General features: G+C 43.2%; 1 protein-coding gene across 2 annotated transcripts in view; it reads left to right on the plus strand.

The window, feature by feature from the left end:
- The window catches only part of GPR132 (G protein-coupled receptor 132), a 77488-nt gene extending 55551 nt beyond the window's left edge, over nt 1-21937 (plus strand). The window contains exons 1-2 of one of the 2 annotated variants that reach the window (XM_051769987.1): nt 8887-8999; nt 19557-21937. In XM_051769987.1, coding sequence (XP_051625947.1) covers nt 19581-20681 — 1101 coding nt within the window. In that variant the 5' untranslated portion in view covers nt 8887-8999; nt 19557-19580 and the 3' untranslated portion in view covers nt 20682-21937. Of the gene's footprint in view, nt 1-8886; nt 9000-19556 lie in introns of those variants that run through there. The other variant, XM_051769986.1, reaches the window with a different exon arrangement.
- Nucleotides 21938-22203: the final 266 nt, after the last annotated feature.

The following is a 22203-nucleotide window of genomic DNA, read 5'->3' on the forward strand; positions in this document are numbered from 1 at the left end:
ACGAAGAAAGACCGAGAGCTGATAGAATCTGATTTTTCATTTTAAACTATTTTAAATTTCTTATTCAATGAAGTAATAATTCACTTCATAAATTAAGTTACATTTGAACGCAGCTTTTAATTTGATTTTGTGATTGAGCTTGATAAGGTTTTAAACTGTCAGAGGTTGCTCCTCTTCATTCCCAAATAATGGATTAGACTTTGAAGAGCAAATATCAGCATGCTGTTACCATTTTTCAAAAGGATTTAGGCATTATAACTGATTATTTATTGTTTTGTTGTCCTACCACTGATGCTTCTACTAAGACACCCTCTAACAGGGAGATAGAAGATGGTGTCCTAACAGAAAATGTTATTGCTAGGAGTAGGTGTACAAATCGTAGATTACCATGACAGGCTCATAATTTTTTTACAAAAAAAACACTATAGGGGAACCACAGAACAATAACAGAAAACACCAGAAGGTGACCTTTTTATATATAGTACAGCAGCTTACATTCTCTCCTCCTGTTTTTCTGCCTCTGGATTGTCAAGAAGCTTTTTAGGGAAAGAGGCCTGGTATCCCCTGTGTCCATTTTATCAATTATTTTTTAAGGTAAAATTTCAAGGCAACAAAACCCATCCTATTGTTTGTTTTTCAAAGAGGGATGGACCTTCCCCTTCCAATAAAAGTGCATGGTGGTGCTCCAACAGTAATTTAGATGCTGTGTAAAACTGCAGCTTGCAGCATTCTAGTAGCAAGTTTTATGCTACTTTTGTGCAGTGCCTGTAAGAAAGGGGGTCTGGTCCATACAGCAGCATGTCCACTGCAGTGGCACAAATAAAAACTACTGCAAACTGGGCTCAATAGGAATGGCAGGCCCAGGTAGCTCTTTTGAGGGGTCTGCTGGGGCTCTGACTGAGAGTACAGGCAGCTGTTTTCAACAAAGCAAAATGTATGAAACATGAATCGCCTGAGGTGGGTAACCGGAGGCTGATGACCAACACTTCTGCCATGGCAGCTGCTTTCCTGGTCTTTAAAGAAGTCCTGAGCAAAGAGACTGCCTGGCTGTACAATGTCACGTTTCTCTAGGGCAACTAAAACGTGTAGGATACCAGTGGCAGCTCCTGCAGCTACCTGCAGATATTCCTGTTCACCTCTCTGGAAAAAAAATGAGCTTGTTTATCACTGCCCAGAGCCCTCACTGACACATAGGCATCTCAGGCATCTTGAAACAAAGCAGAGCAAAGACACTGCTTGTGTCTCTGGACCATCTTCTTTCTTCTGTTGTCCTTTCAGCATTTTCCTCCTATTCCTGGCAGTGCCAGGATGTCACGATGGGACAAGAAAGGGCTATTGCAGACCAATGGAAGTCAGATTTTATGGGTGTTCTTGTATTAGTGGGGGTTTTTTTTGTTACTTTGGAGCCTAACAAGACATGTTTTATTTTCACCCATATATCTGCTATATATATTCCACAAGCTGGAGCTCCAGGATGCAGCTGGACTGTAACCTGCCTCTCTCCTGCCAGTGATCCTGTTTGCCTGGGACCTGAGTGTTGATGTTGGCACAACACAGCACGACACTTTTGCTCAGTCGGGTCAGTCCTGATATTTAGACCTGTAGAATTATGAGAGTATCATGCATGTTCATTACATGTAGATATCTAGGGGTTTGGGGGGTTGTTTGTTTTTTTTTTTAATTTGTAATAATACCTGGGTCTCTTTTTGCCACCTCATCTCAAAATATCTTCAAAGTAAGTATATATCACAGCTGTCTTTTAAACAGAGAAAACTAGAACTCAGAAAGAGATTAGATTAATGAAAAGAGACCACAATATCAGTCCAGAACTGAGTTATCTGTTTCCTTCCCATTTTTTGACAGCATACTCCACCAAAGCTGGTGGAGAATTATCAAATATTTGCATTTCTTAAAATGTTGAAGGCTGCAGGTTTGCCTGTACTGAAGTTTCATGCAAAAACATCCCACATCTGGATAACCTGGAGTACACAGAGCTTTGTGGTGTCAAGGTCCACCTGCTTCCACTCACACACCGCAGACTGCAGGGCAGACAGACTTCCCATCCTCAGTTTCACATGTTAAAATGCGTCTGCACCAGGTGAAGCTGCACCGTCTGTCTTCCCACGAGTAGCTCTATTCACCAAATGATTGAAGCTGCCAGTGTCAGGAGAAAAGGTGATGGAAGGGATGCCTTTTAATGCTGAAGAATCTTTCCCATTAATACGGTTGGTTCACAAATGCATCTTCAAAAACACATTCCCAGGCTGTAAATTAATCGTTTAAGTGAACGGAAACTGCTGAACACCAACAAAAGTTCTGGATGTCTATACAAAGACCAACATATATAGGAAGGTATACTTATACTGAAAAAATTGTGCTAGAGATCAAAAGTCAGCATTTTCAAGGGTGATTTCCAGTAGATTTTTCTGTTGTTTGTTCCCTCTTTATGACAAAGTAAGAGGATCTGAAAGACTGGTGGGAAAGGAGGGGGGAAAGCTTGGATTTTTTTCCTTGGGGTGTATATATACCCTAGAAATCTCAAGGAAGGCCATACTTCCTTTTTCAGACTGTATCAGGGAATTTATCTGAGAAAAGGTGAAGCAAATATCTCAAGATACGTGCCCCACTAAATCTTGCACTTTAATCGAAGGCTGAACATCGTACCTTCATCAGATACTTTCCTTTCTCTGAAGCATTAAGTTGCTTATAACAATACATTTTTTGTTGAAACATTTTGCTGAAAGTGTTCAAAAACTATGTTTATTGTGGCACTTGGGGCTACAGTTTAGTGGTGGCCTTGGGAGTGCTGTAGTAATGGTTGGACTCGATGATGTTAGCAGTCTTTTCCAGCCCAAATGATTCTATTCTATGATTCTAGCAAAGACTGGAAGGGGTCTTTCACACCCACCAGCATCCCTCAATATTCAAGAGAAGATGCCTCAAAAAAGACATCAGAGGTAACCATCTAACTGCAGGAGATGGTTCCACGGCCTGGCTGCTGCAGAACAGTGTCATCCATACAGATCATACCCACATAAGAGCCTCAGTTTTTCCACTGGAGGTCAGTGACACAAAGGAAGTGGACCAAATGAAGGAACAAGTAATTGTAAAGGAGAGCCTGCACAGCTCCGTCAGCTCCCCCACTGAGGTGCAGTCAAGGGAATAACAAAAAGCCTGGCAAGGGCTCACAAAAATCAATTGTGCAGAGAGGTTCTGCCTGATGGTCTTATGGAGATGCCTGCTGCTGGCAGGAGGTGTGTATCACACTGCTTGCTGAGGCTCATATCGTGGGAGGGTTCACCTCACATGAAATCACTGAGACCTCTGAAGTCTTCTCGCAAAAGAGGCTTCTGAGAAAAGCTGAGAAATGGAGCACAGGGCTGACAACTTCTTCTGTGACTTCTCCATCACACAGAGCTGCTGAAGTTCAGATCAGTGACTCAGGGACCAGTTTGATCTAGGCAAGGACTGTCCTGCCCAGGGTGATTCCAGCTGTATACAAGAGGGAATTCCCAGTGCAGAAGAATCCCAAGATGATGCAAGTCGCCCATTTTGATATATAAGGACATTCTTTTGAACCAAAGGACTCACATTCTCAGTGTCCATCTGTGATTGCAGACCTCCACAACACATCATGCTCTGGAGAAAAAACAGGACCTTAAGTCCTGTCCCCAGTGAAATCTGCCCGCCTGTTTTGTTGTCTTCTTGCCTTTTTCCTCCCACTCCTCCTCCGTCCCGTTTCCTTTTCCTGTGTGCTTACATGTCAGCCCCTGTACGTGCAAATCAGTAAATCAAACCATTTACATAACATTATTTTCTATGTTATCTCTGTTCTGCAAAGTGTTTCCTGCTTTCCTGCCTGCAGCATTTTCTAAGGTGCCCCTCGGCACTGAGCCCCAGTGTAGTCGTGCCAGGGATAACCCACAAGTACATGCCAGCTCTGTGGCAGCTTCCCCTAGCAGGGCACCAGCTTCCTAAAGCCACCCACCCTCCCAGGGCTTGCTGCAGCTCTCCAAGGTGGGCTGCTGGAATCTTTGCCATGGAGAGCTGGCATTGAGGGTCCCTGACAGTAGCAGAAGGAGCAGATGCAACATAAACACCAGACACCCTTTGAATCTCTGCTGCACAGCTTGGTCAAGCCTAGCTACAGATAAAAATGATGGTGGCTAAGCACAAAACAGCTGGAGTAAACAAAAAAAAAATTGGATTTATGGTGTTTGAATGGGATTTGGTGGATCCAAAACCCAGGTTTGTCCAAGGCACACACTTTATGCATGTCAGCTCCCAGTCCTTCAGCCACTCCACTTCCTAGGGATTTCAAATGGGAGGACAAATTTTATGACATTGTTGTATTGGGTCTGGCTGAGCTGGAGTTCATTTGCCCATAGTGGCCCTCGACCTTACATGGTTGACACAATTTTTACATTGACCTCAGATCTAATAAACAAAAACATAAGAGCTCTGCAGTCGCAAAGAGCTCTGGGTAGCCACATTAGCTCTTTGCACAGGGTGCAAAACCAGCTTGAACTTCCCTCCGAGTTTGTGAAGGTTAAACCAACTTCAACTGTTGGCCTAGAACTGCTGCTACTTTGAATTAGTAAAAAAAATTATAAATGTGTATTCTTTGAACCGCACCCTTTTCCTCCCCCTGCTCTAACAACTGTAACCTCCTTACCCCTGTGGGTGTTAGAGTTTCCTAGTATAAGGTGGGGTTTTTACAAGAAAAAAAGCCAGACATATCTGTCAAAAGGCTGCAACCCAGGCTGCACGTGTGGCATGAGTGGGATGTTTGGAGATACACGTGTTTGGAGGTGGAGTTCAAAGCATGGAGACAAATCCACTGAGCTGCAGCACATTCGCTGTCTCAGCTTCGGCCGTGACACTGGCAGCAGGATCTCCCAAAAACTCTGTGTGCCCCACCTCGTCCCGAGGGCCCCAATGCACAGACTGGCACCTCTTCACTCTCACCACACAGAGGACAAACCTATTGTTGTCCCAGAGAAGTCAGTAGAGTCAAAGGTCTCTCATTTGCCATGTGGCAACAAGCTGCACTCTGCCAGGGAGCTCCTGGGAGGGAATACATCAATCCCAATAAATGAAGGGGTAGGACTGCCAAACGTGATAGGGCTTTTCTTTTTGGAGTGAGAAATCTTTCCTTAATAAGGGCACGATCAGTCACTTTGTGGATTTCCACCCCTGAGGCACACAGTACACCACTGCACCAGTGAAAACTGAGGACGACCAAATTTCCACATGCCATTCACAAAACCAGGCAAACTTAAAGCAAGAGAATTTTCCAGTGCAGACATGAGATACAGGCGTTTATGCAACCTGACTAACCAGAAGGAATCTGACTGTGTCTACCCACCCATCACATGTAGAAAAGCCAGTGCATCAAAAATCTTAGCAGCTGAAACTCCCACGTTTTGCTTCCAGCAGCAGAACAAGAAAGTTTCTGCACTCCCTCCTGTGAACTGGGTGTGCACAGGAAGCCAGAAAGCCATGTGAGCACTTCCCATGCTGCAAATTTAAAGCCATATTCTACCATTTTCCAAGAAAAATGAGCCTTGGGAAAAGATGCACAACTGTACAAAATTGTCTTCCTGGGTAATCTTTTGCAGAGCTTTTATATAACCATCAGTCTGTGTCAGCTACAGATGGAGGTAGGAGAGGCAGATAACCTGAAATTTTCTCCATTTCTGGGTTCTTATTGGTCACAACCAGGGGAAGAAAACATTAACACAGAGCATTTTCATATGCAGTGGAAGAGAGAAATATCCTACCAGCTTTTCTCTTGATAGTTTCTAAATGAAAAAAAGGGTGAGTGAAAAACTCAAATCTGAAAGTCTTTCAAAGCCATTGGGCCCTGGCAGTCTTCCACAGTTATTTATGTTTACTGGTCAACGGTGCACAAGCAATTTCTCTATCACAGTGCTGTGAAAATCCCCACAAATGTTCTCTGTTATGCAGCACTGAGTTAAAAAAAGGATGGATTCTTTTTTTCTTTTATTCTTTGGACAGTCACTCTGCCTCAATAGCAAAATGATCAAGAGTGCAGAGAAGACATCTCTGCAGCTTAACTTGCTTAAACATGCTACCACAAAGGCAATTGGCTGAATAGCATGCAGAAATTATATGGTAGAAAGAAATATTCTTTAACTGCTCAATCTAAACTCAATGAAGCTAAAAGAAACATATCCATTTACTTCTATTGGATTTAGACAGAGGCCAGAGGGTTTCTGCCTTCTGCTATAAATGGTTCTTTATCTGATCTTTTTTCACTGCCTGGATATGACATCACTACAATATGAGTAGTAGGCCAGAATTTATATTACTGTACTGCTTGCATTACCTCTACCAAATACAGACTAAACTTACTTTGTCTGTTTGGTTTAGTTTTGCCACCCACGGAAGCTCTAAGTCTGTGTTCGTCTCAGTCACAGAAGATCTAGTCAAAGTTTTTTTGATATCTTGGCATCAGTCTTCAGCTTGCAGGGCAATGGTTGTGGGTGGCTGTGGCTGTACTGAGAGAAGAATGAAGCAGCAGTGACTCTAAGTAGTAACACCTTTCAGGTTTGACTGGAAGATTCAAGGGCACAGAGAGGTGTCATCTTCCATTTCCCTATGGAAGACCATGCAATTTTCAGTGTTTCATTATGAAATTTAGTTGGAAAATGCACATGCCTCTGACTATCCCAAACCCTACATCAGTAAGAGAATAATCAGGCAGGTATTTGACTCCACAGTTGGCTACATCCAAATGGGAACTGTGACATCAAAAATACCCTAGGGTAGCCCACTGGTCTCTATGAAAACTCCAGTTCTTGAGGTCTGAGAGTACTTTGCTCTTTTCTGACCCACATCTCTAAATGAAGAATGGTCACCTACAGAGGAAATCAGCTCTAGTCGTCTCAGAAATGTCATTCCGTCCTTCTTTCTGTTTTCCTTTGGGTTTGTTCTCTACACAGAGGAGGACCAAGGTGAAACCACGTGTGCACAGACTGGTTCCAGCCCTATGCCCAGTCAGGTTGAGCTGATACAGACAGAAATTTCACCTGTTTTCCTCTGCAGATGGAAACTGGCTTCAGCTTCTTCTTCCTCAGTTCCTTCTGGATCCAGAGAATAAATTGCTCTTCACAGAAAGACTCATCCCCAGAGACCCTCTCTAGCAAAATGTAACGAAAGTAACTTCTTCAGACCAGAATGAAAGTACATTCTAAGTATTTCTTTAATTTTTTTCAGCAGAAATGTTTTGTTTTCAATACAGATATCAAAAGTAACTTCAGTACTCTGCTTGCCTTAGGTTACCACCCAGTTCCACCCTGCTCTGCCTTAGCCCCCGGCAGCCTGCAAGCACTGACAGACCCTCACAGGGTCCTTTAAGCATCTCACTGCAAGTGGAATTGGTAGAAGTTGATGGGTAAGTTGCCTGAAAACGTAATAAATCTGTTCATAACTGACTTTCGCAGAGTCACACACAGCATCTGCAAAAACACCTGGAACAGATCTCACAAACAAGGTCTGGGCTGGCAACGTAACATCAGGATCTTCTTCCTCCTTCACTTAAAGCCTGTGCTAGAGCAGTTGGCAAAGATCATGTGCTCCTTTGTATCAATGCTCTTTGCTAATAAGGAACTCCTGCAAAGGAACACTTCTTCTTGAAGCTGCTCAAACCACCATCTCATTTTCAGCCTTTTCTAGCGCTGCTGGCACCAGAATAGTCTCTCCTCCCTGTCACCATCCCTTCTATTGGGCTCTGATACTGGCTTTCACCTATTTCAATACCTAGCCATTTCACACATAGCCAGGTGATTACCTCCACTCTACAAATAAGGAATAAGCACCTACCACAGGCATCCTGCTCCTGAGGAGTCAGGAGGGTTTGGGGCAGTTCATTGGTCTCTGGTCCCTCCAGGGCACGTCAGCACAGTGATTAAGGTGCACTCTCAGCACGGGAGCCCAAATAGAGTCTGGCAGTCACAAAAGCATCTTCCCACCCCTGTACAAGCGACAGAATTTGACAGCAAACACTTTCCTTTTTAAGGCTTCTTCTCCTAGCTGCTCTCCTGACAGCACTGGTCAGCCTCTTTCTGTGCACACCCAACTAAAAGTGACACAGTTGGAGAGTCTGGTGAAGTTATGTGCTTTCTTTTTAGCTCGTCACTTATGACTGCACGTGGGGGAAGTTAGACACTTCCTGAAGTTTTTTCAGAGCAGCCTGTGAGTACGGCAGGAGCTGGAGCACCCCATCATCTCCTCTGCAAACCAAGAAAAAAAAAGTAAGTGTTCTGTCCACAAGACAAGGCGTTGCTTCTATTTAGCATGATTTTGCTTTGTTCTGTTTTGGTCACTGCTTCTCCATGCTGTGGGTTTATGCTGTTGATGTTTCACCATAGTCTAAATCTCCTTGTGATTGACATAACAGCAAAAAAGTGTTGTTGGGTCTATATTAACTAGAGTTCTCTGCAGATTGTGAAGTCTTTCCTACCTGTCTTCCTTATGAATTCCCTTGCCTATAAAAAACACATTTCTCTTACAAATCAACTTTAGTTCTAGTCAGGGACAGATTAGGATTGAAGGATTTTGGCAGGATACAGGTTGCTGTGAGTTTAGATTTAGCTATTACTGCAGTGCATGAGGCATGAATACAGAATTACAATAGAAATATGAATGCTGGGTTTCTTTTGAGGAGAATTCACAGCCAGCCTTTCCTCTCATCCTTACTCTGCTGGAAAAGCAAGGCAGGCATTTAATTGTGAAGTTTACCTGCTGGTCTATAGTGACTAATTTGATATACTACATTCCCTCTTTTTCTCCATCTTTTATTCACACAGTACTGCTGATCTCTGGCACTCAGAAACATGAAGACTGAGTTAATATTTGGGATTTGACTACTTTGCCAAAGACCAAAGTGCATCTGGTGTTATTTTAAACCTGCCCTTCCCATAATCCCATCTAGATCTGCTGCTGCCTCTAAACCAGCAGCTCCTTAACTTCCAGTAAGCTCATTGTGATGGGGGGGGGGGTGGCGTTTAGGGTGGCCAGGAGGAGGCAGGGGGAGAAAGAAAGAAACCTACTTATTCTGCTTGTTAGCATTTAATGGGCAAGACTGGTTTTCTTCTGAGAACTTTTCCACAGTTCTGTACACAGGACTCTACATTTACAGAAATCTCACAATTTGAATTGATCACTCCCTTCTGTACAGATTTCTGTCTGAAACTGCAGATGGCTCTTTCAGGTTCAGCATTTCCTATGCCTCTCAGGGAGCCATTGATCTTAGAGCCTCATCACGATCACACAAATAGTGCTGCTGTCTAGTGTCAGGACACTGGGAAATATCCAGCAGCTGGGATTTTTACACCAATAATTTCCAGGGTAGACCCTAAGTGCCCCAACAAAGAATGAGGTGCTCATTGTGGTAGATGTACAAAGAGTCAGGAGAGATCAGAGCTGAGGATTCAGACAAGACACTACAGATTTAGCAGATGTGAGTTGGCTTACAGGGACATCAGAGACGTGTGTAGGTGCAAAGGGGAATCTTTGAGCGTCACAGTTTTTGTTGGTATGACTAAGGTCTTAAGGGGGAAACCCTGCTGCCAGTATGGGAGTTGGTAGCTACAGGAGGAGACCCAAAGGCCAGAGAAGGAAAATGGAGGTTCCCCAATTCGTTGAATCATAGGACAAAAGGGAACAAAGAAATTGAGTTTCATGGTAAATGGACAAGGAGGAAATATATGTGTCTGAGTTCAGAGCACTGTTAAATACCATCTTTAAGCACCCTGTTAAAAATAGGATTGTTTAGAGTATAGAAGGCACAGTGGTTATCACAAGGCTTTGCAGATCTTACCTGCTGAGACACATTCACTTTAGACAAAAGTAAAAAAATGTTGAGGGGAACTTAGCTAGACTTCTGTGACAACCAATATGTCAGTGAACTTAAGTCTGGCAGATCATAAAATTATTTTGGGCATCTTTTTGCTTTGTTTTTCCCCAGGAATCTCTTCAGTACTGGTGATATTACCACAGTAGTGCAGCTCCCATGTCAAAGCAGCTCCCACACATTGGGAGAGAATTCTCCCCCAGGGGGAGAATTAATCTACTATCACAAGGTCAAAGCTCAACACTATCTTTGCACTTTTCTGCTCCTGGCACCCTGTCCATGCTCACTCTTTGCGATCCAGTTAAGCCGTGCTCTGACTGGGGGATTTCAGAGAGATGGAAGAGACAAACATATTTTGGGAATGGAGGAAAATCCTGAGACCCCTATGACTGTCATGGTTGCAGTGAAAGTGTCAGTTCAGGATGAAGGGAAGCTTGTGAATCTGGGAATTTGATTAGATGTGTTCGGTTATGAATAAACGTTCTCTACAAGTGTCACTGCCTGGTGGCACTGGACATTTGCTGCTGAGCCAGCATCCTCTGGCTTCCATGGGAACTTGACAGAAGAGGTATGAGCTACTATTTGTGAATCTCCTGGTCTGAAAACCACTGATTGACTTGGGACAGAGGGAGGAAAAGCAACAGTGGGATGGTGAAAGGTGGGAATGAACCGTGGCAGTACAGAGACCACATACAGGGAAAGACAGACCCAGGTGACGACAGGCTGGCAGGATGAGAACAGGTCAGGGATGGAGGACAGAGCCTGGGCTCAACAGTGGCAGGCCAACAGCATGCAGGACCATGCTTGGGTAGACACAACCCTTAATAAAAACAAACCAATACATGAGAAACAAACAGAGCCATTAGCCAGGCACCATACAGCCAAATTAAAACAAGCAAAGCTGCATACTGCAAGGTAGGATAACTGAATGATCACTAAAACTCACACTCTTTACCCAACTCTGCTACAGCATTGCTCTGTTCTTGTGTGGCAGCAAAAGAGTTCCCATAACCTCTGTGGAGCCAGGAGCACAGAGGTGCTGAGTGCCAGCCAAGGGATGCCACAAGCCACAGCATGGCCATGCCTCATGTGCTGATCTCATTGCCTGCCTACGAGGTGATGAGATCCAATCTTCACAACTCTGGAGGTGATGCCCTCCTTGCAGAACAAGTCCCTCTCTTTACCACAGAGTGGCTGTGGTTGTCCTCTGCTTGCTTAGGATTTGATGACCTTTATTGATGCCTCGCATTGGTCCAGGTGTCACACATGGCCATGTGCTGGCATTCCCTGAAGGGTGAGGTGTATGGCCTCAGTACAGAAATCTCCAGCAACTCCAGGTGAACAGCTGCTGCCCCAGAGACGACTTTGAGTCATGGTAGTTTGGAGGGTGAAAATGGCTCTAGTGTGGGCTTTCTGTGGCTCCTAGTGTGTTTCTAATTGCAGGTGCCAGAGTTTTGGCAGGAGTGTCCTGTTTGAAGGCCCAAAGGCCAAGAATAAGGAGGAAGATGTCCTAAGTAGCTGCTGGGGAAATCCTAAAGTCTAAAGGATAACAAAGCACTCTTTTTTAAGGGGTAGACCTGTGGGTTTTGACATAAGTCTTGGTGCTTCTTTGTTCTTCTGCTTGAAGTCAGATTTTCCTTAAATCTGGCAATTAGACACACTCAGCTCTAGCTCCTTGTCTTGTTAAAACAGCCTGCTCCCCAACACCCCAGCCTGCTCTTTTGGGAGTCCAGAGCAGTATTCATCCATGTGTAAGCCCTCACTGCCAAATCTGCAGATATTTGGCTGTGCTTTGGCATCCATGAGCACTCTGGTGCAGGAGAAAGCAGCTGTTCGTGGGAGTCATACTTCTCACCTCCTTTTTGGAGACTTTGTAGTTCCAGCAGGAGTCATTAAGAAAGTTTGGCCAGTTGGGTTTCCAAATGAGCCACTTGATTAACAGAAGCCATATACAAATAGCTCCCATCAACAAGGCTACCAGTTAAGCTGTGACAGTTTTAGGAAGTCATTGAACAGGAGTGCCTGATGGCTTTGTGTGTGAAAGTGTGAGGAAGAGGGTGTGAAGCAGAGCTGCTCTCACCTACTCACTTTCACTGCCTCTGCTCCAAAACCTGTGCTTTCCTCAGCCTTTTGACTTGACAAGCTTTATAGTTTAGCCTCACATGTATGAGAGCTTTTCTGGGGTTCCTGGTGGCCCTTCTGGCCATGAAACTGTTCCTCTGGCTCCAAGACCCTTTCCAGACAAGCTAGTAGGTATCAGGGAGTAAACCTGCCCTGAAACAGCTGCTCTCTGATGGTCTCAGGGAGGACTGATAAACTTTGCTAGGTCCAAAAGTCCCAAAATTATGAGTCACGGCCTTTGAATCATGAGACTGGAGAAAAAAGTCCATTGGTACGGGTGGATTTTGGGGTCTATTTTTCATCTGTGAACTTCCCCTATGTGCAATGTATGACGTTTGAGTAGTTTTACCAGCTTTTAGATATGTTTAATGAGACAGTTTTAAATCCTGTATCAGGATCTTCTGTTAACACATCTTTCTCCAAATCACCTGGCATGCTCTCTCCTGTGCAGTCCCTCTCTGGGTAGTGTAACATGGCACTAGGACACACAGTTTAGGGAAGTATCACTGTTTTAAACTGAGTCCCTTGTCAACCTTGAATTATGACAGTTCCGCTTATTGATACCAAGGCTGCTTATTTTAGCAAACTAGCACATTTACTACTACTGTGGGATTTGCAGGTTGTGGAAAGGGGGAAGTGGATCTATGTAAAAACACCTCCACAGAGGCATTTAAAAATCTATAGTTTCAAAAAGTTCACGTCTATGAACAGAGTATCATGAGACAAATCAAACCTCTTCCTCTCATCAGAAATGATTGCTGAGCTCCCCTCCTGAAAGGCAATTGGTTAATATCCTCTCCTGTTTAACAAATCTCTATTTTTGTTAAAAGAGAGTATAGAGTTAAGTATTAAGGCTGTATAACTAATCCCAAGGTCTTGCTGCTTCCTTACAGTAGTTATTTTCAGCCTACAAATGCCCCATGAATCATTTCAACCAGCACTAGTCAAGAGAGGGGTTACCTGCTTCACCACAGTGGAGGAAAGGTATTTTAAGATGGAGTTGTGCTCAGGCTGAATTCCCAGTATAGACCTGTAATTTAAAAACAGCCTTTTTTCTCTACAGAGTTTTGAAACCATATAGTTTGAAAATTATGTACTCATGTATTACATTCAAATTTGAAACAACGTTTTTGAAAATACTTACTTTTATGTTCAGATTTCAAATTATATAACTTCAAGTCCTACTACCTTGTGTGTCTCAGTAAAGCAGGGTAACTAAGTGGAGCCATTGCTGGTTTTCCTTTTTTATGGTGAGATTTTCTTATAGGAGTGACTTCATCTATTAATTTGTCTATTAATAATGGGAAAAAAAATAAAGCTGTTCACTGACTTGCTGGGCTCATGGGTTACAATCTATTTTTATCCACAAAGATACCGTAAACATTTTTCCCACTTTCAAGAACAGCAGAGCAAATAATCCTCGGCAATTTATTATTTTGTATTCAAGTTAAGAGACACAAAAGCTAGGGGCTGGAAAATGTGTAATACTTCATAAAGCTTACAGGCAGGTAATGTAAGTTCTGCACAAAAAGGAGAAGCCCAGGTTGAGACAAGGAGTGATTTTGCTGGTGATGGGTGTTGTAGGTGGCATATCTGCCACATCTGGGAGCTGACGTCTTTCAATACTGGATTTGAGTGGCCAGACTGACACTCTGGAGATACTCCCATGTCAGATAGTTCCAGTACCACCTGCTACCAAGGAAAGCACACAAAACCCTTCAGGAGAAGCTCAGGTTCTGTTCCTCTGAAGGCTGATTTATGCTTTAAGACACACAGGTTGTTTTCATCTACAACTATCGGGGACAGGAAGGAAGGTGTGAAGAGAAGGTTTATTTTAATCCTAACCATCATTCCACTTATTTTAAATTGTTCTTAATATCACATAAATACCTCAAAACTTTAAGTTCTAAGAATAATCTTTGGCATAGGAGGATGATCAGAAAACTAATAGAAAAAGAAAATTTTATGAAATAAAGCACTTTGCTCATGTAATTGTACTCATGTTATGGATTTCACTGGTTTTTTTCTCTGCTGTCCCTCTGCATCTCATGTGAGTTAATCCATAGACTTTCAACCAGTCTCTGTTCAACTATTTTTTTTTTTTTACTTCTCCCTTCTTTGTAATGGTAGCTGTAATTTTCCTTTTTATTTTTTCTAAAACGGGCTATTTTTATCACTCCTACTTCTCTGTTGGAAATTTAAACAGTTTTACATGAGCAGCTCATAGACAAATAAAGAAAAAAATAGGCAAAATAAAGCCTTTTGATTTCCCGCTTGTTTTCACTTCCCTTTTTACACTTCAGTGTTACTAAAAAGACTTTTCTTGGGAGAGGATTAATGCAACTGGCCCAAATGAGCAGCAGGAGCCACCACTCAGGTCACTGCAGGGTCAGGTGAGCTATTGGTCATGAAAAAGGAAGGGAGAAAAAAAGATGACAGACAGGTTGTAAGTCTGGTGTGTCTGTGATGTGAAACCACATCCTCACAGCATCCCAGGCTCCTGATTTCATTGCCCACGAGGTGTGTAAGGCACTGCTGTAGGATAGTTCAATGCTCCCTGATGCTGGGTAGAGGAGAGGACAGATGACCATTGCACAGGCTCTCCTGCACATTGATGCCATGTTTTGGTCCCTGTCCACAATATAGAAGATCTGTTCTAGACCAGACACCAGTTTGGCATTTGAAATCTGCCACTTCCTAGGAAAGCCAGAGAAAGAACATCTCTCCATTCCTCCTGGTAAATCCGGGCCACTTGCCATGAGGAATGCAAGGTGACTGGATCAAAGAGGAGATGAGGAAAGGGCAGTCAATCACACTCTGGTTTCATGGCCCTGCTTGGTGGGTTTGTAGCAGGACACTTCTGCTGCTTTCTCACCACACCCCAAGAAAATGGGTTTTCATCTTTGCCATGCCTCTTCCATCCATTCCCTTTATAACTGGGTATCTCCTGGCCTTTCCCAGGGTTTTCTCTTCGTAAGTTCTCAATACATTAGAGGATGTAGGCACTCCATTTTAGGAGTAAGAAACATAATTATCTATTCAACTAACGGTGTGAACATAGCACAGTTACATCAGAAACGCAAGGTTGTAAATCAAGAGCACACACGCAGCACGTCCTCCTTAGTGGATTACCCCACCTCCCAGTGATTTGTGCTCAGGTGCTTCCTGAGCCAGAGTGGATTGTCTGGGAAGATGAGATGTTTTGCATGTCCTGAAAGTGACAAACATGCACATGCTGACTGCGGTTTGTCACGTGCAGTGAGTCTCACGGAGCAAGAAGCCTCAGAGTGATGATAAATATATGTCGAGCTGTTGATGTGGAACATGGCCAGGACCTGGTGCAACACCTAGCTATGGCTGGTGAGACCTAGCAGATAAGGAAGTCACAGAAAGGTGAAAACAGCTACATTGGAGAGGTTTAGCTCAACTGAAAGCTTCTGAGCAGTGAAGAAACCTAATGCATTGGAGCAGCTTGTATCTCACAAAGGTGTTCTTGGAGATTATTCATCCTTGGCATCACAGCTACACTTGACCCTTTATAAATACATGAAAATTGTTGGATGTGATAAATCTTTTAAGTTCTGCTGTTCTAATCAAAATTGCTCATCACAACTATTAGCAGAAAATGGTGTGTGGATTTTTCAGCTCTGTAATTATTATTATTTTTCATTTGAATTAAGATCTGAGATGCAGGTTAGACTAGACACCACAGAGGAAGCCAAGAACTCAGAATCAAGTATGAATCCAGTAAACTCTAAAGGCCTGAGAAAAAGATAACAATGTGCATTCAGTTGAAGGGGGGTGTAGAGGCCCAGAGAAGTTGACTTTAGTCAAGGAGTGGATTGTAGTGGTGTATTCTTCCCCTTAACCGTGGGTCATCACAATGTCACTGGGAGAAATTTCGTAAATTATCTACTGAGTGCTGCTTCGTGATCTTCAGTTTGAGAAGGAAATCCCTCTGCAAGCTTGGAGAACTTAGCAGAGACAAGTAAAGCTCAGAACTGGGGCTGCGTGCAGTGTCCAGTGGCAGAGAGGCAAGAGTAGGTGAGGGAGTGGAGGAAGTGGATGGTCTCTTCTCCTTGTTCCTGATGTGGGGCTGGGACATAGAGCATTCCTGCTGGGAAGGATACATGCTCCCAAGATGACAGGTCAGAGCTCCAGGAGAGTCATTCAGCACATGGGTTTTTTTCTACGAGCGTAAATCCACACCTACAGCTGCACTGTGCCAGCCAAGGCATTGCTCCTGGCAGCTGACAGTCTTATAAAGATGAAGGTCTCTTGGGTTCAGCCCCAGCCCTGTGGATTAGTCCATATGCCAAACATCAAGGGAAAAAACTATGCTCCATGCAGACAGCTAAGAAAGTCACAGGCATCTCTTTCCTGAGGCTCTCTCCCAGGTGCTGAGCATAGGAAGGAGACTTGGAGCAGAGTGGGAGGGAAGGAGGTGAAGGAAAGAAGCAAGAGAAACAAACATTGGGACCATGTGTCTACAGAACTCTTCTACCACTTCCTTCCTGCCCTGCACCATCAGCTGCCCTGGTAGAAGCCGTGCAGAAAGGAGAATATTCAGACAAACACAGAGTCAAAAGAATTGTGCAAAGCCCAGAGGGAGGGGAGGAGAGAGAAACTCAACCAGTCCTGAAGGTGTTTTTGTTAAGGTGCTCTGAGTAGACAAGCTGATGAGTAACTGAGATGGTGTGTGACTTCTACCATGACCCTGCCCTGGCTGTCCCCATCTTCCTGCCCCATGAGCTGTATTCACCTGCTGTGCTTTATCATAGAAGGGGAGGTCTCCAAGACTCTCTGTGGTGCACAGGTGTAGAGCAGCTCTGTGGTGTGCAGCTGAACAGCAGCTCTCACATTGGTCAGGCACGTCTGAGTCGACAAGCTCTTGTATGTCAGTTCATAGGTGAAGTCTGGGCAGAGAACCACTGAGGACTCTGAAATCAAACACCCTTTTTATCCCCTCTACACAGCAGTTTGGGAGGTGGCCCAGAGAAAACCCCTCCTCCTACACCGTGGGTGGCAGATGCTCAGAGGCAGCAAAAAACTCAAGTCATCACCAGCCTTAATCTCAACCACTGCTTTTGTAAATTAACACCAGCTCTCACTTTCACTGCTAGGAAAGGGGGGAAGTAGCTGCACCCTCTGACACACAACCTGGCAGCAGCCCTGCTGAGTACTGTGATGTCTTCCCCACACAGCAGTGAGGATTCTCTTCTACACTGATTCTTAAGATGGAACAATACTGGATCCAACTTTTTTTGAAGGCATGAATATGCCTAAATTACTCTACAACTTCATATTCACCTACCTTACTTTTGTAGGCTGAGCTCCATGTGAGATTTTGGATGCAGTGACACATGGTATGAGAAATGTTGGGGCTTTTAGCAACTAAAATATGATTTTAGAATGGGGAACTAGCAGATAGGAGAGGGATGGTTTTGTGTCCAGGGACAAAACTTCAGATCCCCCTTGAGAGAGCTTCAACATACCCACCAGACTCCAGTCCAGCTCTCAGAGGTGGAGGGATATGACCCTCTGGAAAGATACTTTGGTTCAATTAGTGCAGCAACCACCAGCCTGTCAACACAAGAGTGGAGCAAGATTTACTGTGGGGAAGTGGAAGGCAGTCCCAGGGGGGGTCACACCCTCCACTGTACTTCTATGCTCACAGCACTTTCTCAGTTCCTCTGTCTGAGGAGGTGCCTTTCAAACATCCCCAGCTCAGGGAACAGCTTATTCTGCTGGTGGTGTTGGGGATGGCAGGTACCACTGGCTTCTACCCTCTTGCTTGCCAGGACATCTTCATTCAAAACTGACTGCATCGGGGTACTTGATGGAAGTGAACATCTCTGAACATGGGACAGGAGATCCTCTCTTGGTGTCTGTGGCTGTGGCCAGCACTGTGCTGCTGTGAAGGTCTTGCAGCCCAAGGCAACCTGTGTCCATTTTCTCACACTATTCTCATCATCTGGTAACCAAACTAAGTCAGGGGACCTGATTGCCCTTCAAGCTCTAGGGATCTTGCAAGGCAGGTGCCCTGTTAAGCATTCAGGGTTGACCTGCTTTGTGCCACCCCAGGGACTGCTCCTGCCCACATGGAGGGGAAGAGATGCAGGAGACAATCCCGCTGCACTTCTTCCCCTTGGTCTGCTTGAGATGGGCCCGAACAAGCAATAAATAAATGTTAGAGGCTGCTAAAAGCTTCCCCCCTGCATGAACTCAGGGTTAAAAAAATTGCACACACATAATGTGGACTGTGAAAGCTCATGCGCCTCCTCTGTCTGAAGGGACTGTTTCTGCCAACGCATCTCCTTGTGGAGTTAGCAGGATTTAGTTACCCTGGAGTAGGTGTCCACCCATAAGAGAATCCCCAAAATATTAAGCCAGACAAGACCTCTTTTTATCAAGAATGTTATACAGTGGACATCTTCAACTCATAAATAGAGCAAAATACAATTTTTAAGGGCACACACCACCATTACGGCACACCCACCTCCATATTTCTCTATTCCCTTGGAGAATACTTCTGCACGGAAATCATCCTGTGTCTTTGCAAGAAATGCTGCCCCTAGCACTGCTTAACACAGCCCAAATGCCACATCTGCTTTTGTGTATGGTCATCTTGAAAAGGTGGAGATTTTTGTAACCCCTCCTGTTCAATGAGCATCAAATTTATTTGCCTCCATCTCTTAAACATGTATATTCTTCTCTTTGGTCTTGTCTACATCCTCTAACTGCCCTTATTTCCTGTTGTTTCCCAGAGGTATCAAACAGATGTGGTTGGCAGTTTCACTGACTTTCTGTTATGGGTGTAGTATCGTACTACAGATTTGTCTTCTTCAGCTGTTATTCTTTAAGAGGAGGGAGGAGAGAAGTGTGAATTAGACAGTCCTGACCCACTGTGTTGCAAGTGTGGAGGGACACACCAGTGGCCAGATTCTGGTCGCTGTATACCAGGTAGTCTCTGACACAACAGCACAGTTGGACTCGATGATCTTAGAGCTCTTTTCCAACCTTAACGATTCTATGATTCTGTGAACTACCATCACCCACTTTAGATGATTCCCCCACATGAGACAATAAATGTTACCTTCATTTGGAAGTCTGCCTCTGAAATCTCTGCAGTTTGCATTTTTTGTTACTCGGTTAAAAAAAATAAAATAATTGAAGACTAAGGCCCTCAATTTACTCTGGGAATTGTCTTTAGTAATTGATCAGCAGCTCAGTCTTATTTATGAGGCATGGTTTAGGAACAGTCCATGAAACCCCATTTAATTAGACAGACACCCTTTATATTAAAATGAAATTTCTTGTAGTCAAGAAATTCATTGTGAAAACCAGCACTTTTTCCTGGAAGTAAATCAGACCTGACTCCCAGGGGGTCCCCACAGAAGACCAGCAGGACTAGGAAAACTTGTCTTAGATGCTTCCTCAAGCATCCCACTTGCTCCCCTGACATGTCAAGTGGGCACCTACGGGGCCATAACCCTTACTGACACATTTTTGAGTGATACAATGCTAACTTTTCGCCTTGTCTTCTCATTCTCAGGAAACACCAGCTGGAACAAGAATAATGGAAGACTGTGTAGACACAAAAGATAACTCCACTTGCCCAGGAATTCCCTACGAAGAGAGCCAGCCACTTCTGGTTGCTGTTTACAGCATCGTTTTTGCCATAGGCCTTCCAGCAAATTGCTTAACTTCGCTGCTTACACTGGTACAAATCCAAAGGAATAAAATAATTGCCATCTACATTTTCAGTTTATCATTGTGTGAGCTGATGTATTTAAGTACCTTGCCTCTCTGGATTATCTATGTGCAAAACAGGCACAGATGGACCATGGGTGACACTGCTTGCAAAATAACAGGATTCATCTTTTTCTGCAATATATACATCAGCATTCTGCTTTTGTGCTGCATTTCCCTGGATCGTTACGTGGCACTAGTGTATCCTCTGGAATCAAGGGGGAGAAGAGGACAGAAAAAAGCCATCATAATAGTCTGTTTTCTTTTTGCTGTGGTTGCAGTAATCCACACTCCAGTATTTTACGTGGAAGATGAGCAAAACCACACAAATAGAACCTGCTTTGAGACTGTGCCCCTTGGCATAAAATTGGCTTCTTTCAGCTTTGCTAGATTCCTATTTGGATTTGCCATACCCTTCACAATCCTCATTTTCACGAACTACAAAATTTTTCAAATTACAAAAAGTAGCAGCAGCTTGACTTGTCACCAAAAAGCCAAAGTGAAGTATCTGGCTATTGCCATTATTGTAATTTTCCTGATCTGCTTTGCTCCCTACCATGTGGTACTCATAATAAGAGCCATACACTTCATGTTTAATCAGAATTGTCCATGTCCATTTGAAAGGAAGATATATTCAATTTTTACAGTGTTTCTGTGTTTAGGCACTGCAAATGGTGTTGCTGATCCAATCATCTACGTGCTGGTTAGTGAAAACATCAGAAGAGATTGTTACAGGAGCCTGAGGAGATGGAGATTGAACTCATCCAAGCTAAATTCATCCATTAATCACAAGACTGAGAGCAGAAAATCAAAAATACAAGAAGAATCAGGGGAAGAAGGGCAAAGGGAAGAAAACAAAGAACTAACAGATTCGTCCAACATTCAAAAGACCTGTACTAGTGGCAGAGACCAAGAAGGTGGCAGCTAGCAGGTAGATGTTGAAACAAATAAGAAGTTCCCAATGCCAGCTGCAGGCTGCAGACTGTAGGACACAAGTATTTCCATGCTCACATCATCTTGCATGTCCTGCATGGGTCAGCAACTCCTCGAGGACACTACAGGAGCAATAATTCTTATTTCTTCTGTTTGTCTCCTACAATAAACTTTGCACACCAGTATCATCAGTGAGAATATTGCTTTGCTAAGGATTACATGGAATAAAACAAGTAATTTACTTCGACTCAAATTGAAATCTTAAAAGCTTATCTTTTTGACTGATTCCTTTGCTCATATGAGGTAAAATCAGTTTTATCATCTGAGCAAAAAAAAAAAAAAACCAACCCACTGCTGAGGAGAACAACTTGTCTTTCCTATGGTTGACATTTTTGCTTCTTGAGGAGGAACATGTTCAGAGTCTCATAAATGCACTCTGCCGTTACTGTTTGTGGTTAACCAGTGGAAAATATTAAGAATGAGTAAGTCTTTCAACGAGAGCCTTGAAAATGTTTCCCATAGTTCTGTATGCATTGCACATTCTGGGGGAATTAGAGGGCAAAACAGTGGCCTGGTAACACAGAATGACAGTACTGCTGCTGCATTAGTCAAGATCCCACACTGTCCTGAAATTCTTAAAATGTACAATTCTAATGCTTGATGGTTCACAATTAGTAAATTTTCCTTGTTTTGCAGCCAAACCTAGAATGCACTGACACATGTAGAAAACTTAGACATTTCCAAGTGGAGTCAGGGACTCTTTTATGCCATCTCTGAACAGTTGTTGAGCTTGTGTTTCATTTCTGAATAAGCTAACACTGTCTATAAAAGAGCCAATTGCCTTACTGACATTGAAGGGCTGGCAGCCTGGAGAGCACAGCCCTTTCTCCCCATAGCTGGGAACTCCCTTGGACATGCTGGAGGTGCACACAGGAGACCACCCTGCAGCAAATTTCTTATTGATGCTACCACTCTTACTATTAATAACTTACTGATAGTAGTTCCCTGGGCCTCCAAACTAGATATTAAAAATTAAGAATTGTACAGATATGGCAATAAATGCTTCCTCATATTTTTATGTGATCCAACAGACAAAGATCATGAGTCAATCTGAGTACGAGTTTGTAAAGTGTTTCACAGCATCATTTTGTTTCATCTGTAATTTTGTATTTCTGTGATATTTTAAAACTGTTATTTGTTCATAGTTTTTAATTGAACTAGTATTAGCCAATGTTAATATTAATGTAAATACATTGTTTTTTAATATATTAAAATTGCCATTGATATTTCTATATATTATGTTTTATTCTTATACTCGTTTGGAAAGAAATATTGTGCCAAAATGATATTTCTTCAATTCATTATATTTATTACATATTTCTTTTTTTATTACCATTATTTAATTGCTCCTCTGGTATCTACATATTAAATGTTTTTTCCTCAAAAGTAGCTCATATAATACTAAATTGGAAAAATGTGAAGTTCTGTTGAGATGCTAATCAACAAATTCTGTGTTT

This window comes from Manacus candei, unplaced genomic scaffold (assembly GCF_025592945.1).
Source record: "Manacus candei isolate 608988 ecotype Guabito, Panama unplaced genomic scaffold, ASM2559294v1 h1tg000113l, whole genome shotgun sequence".
Taxonomy (NCBI): Eukaryota; Metazoa; Chordata; class Aves; order Passeriformes; family Pipridae; genus Manacus; species Manacus candei.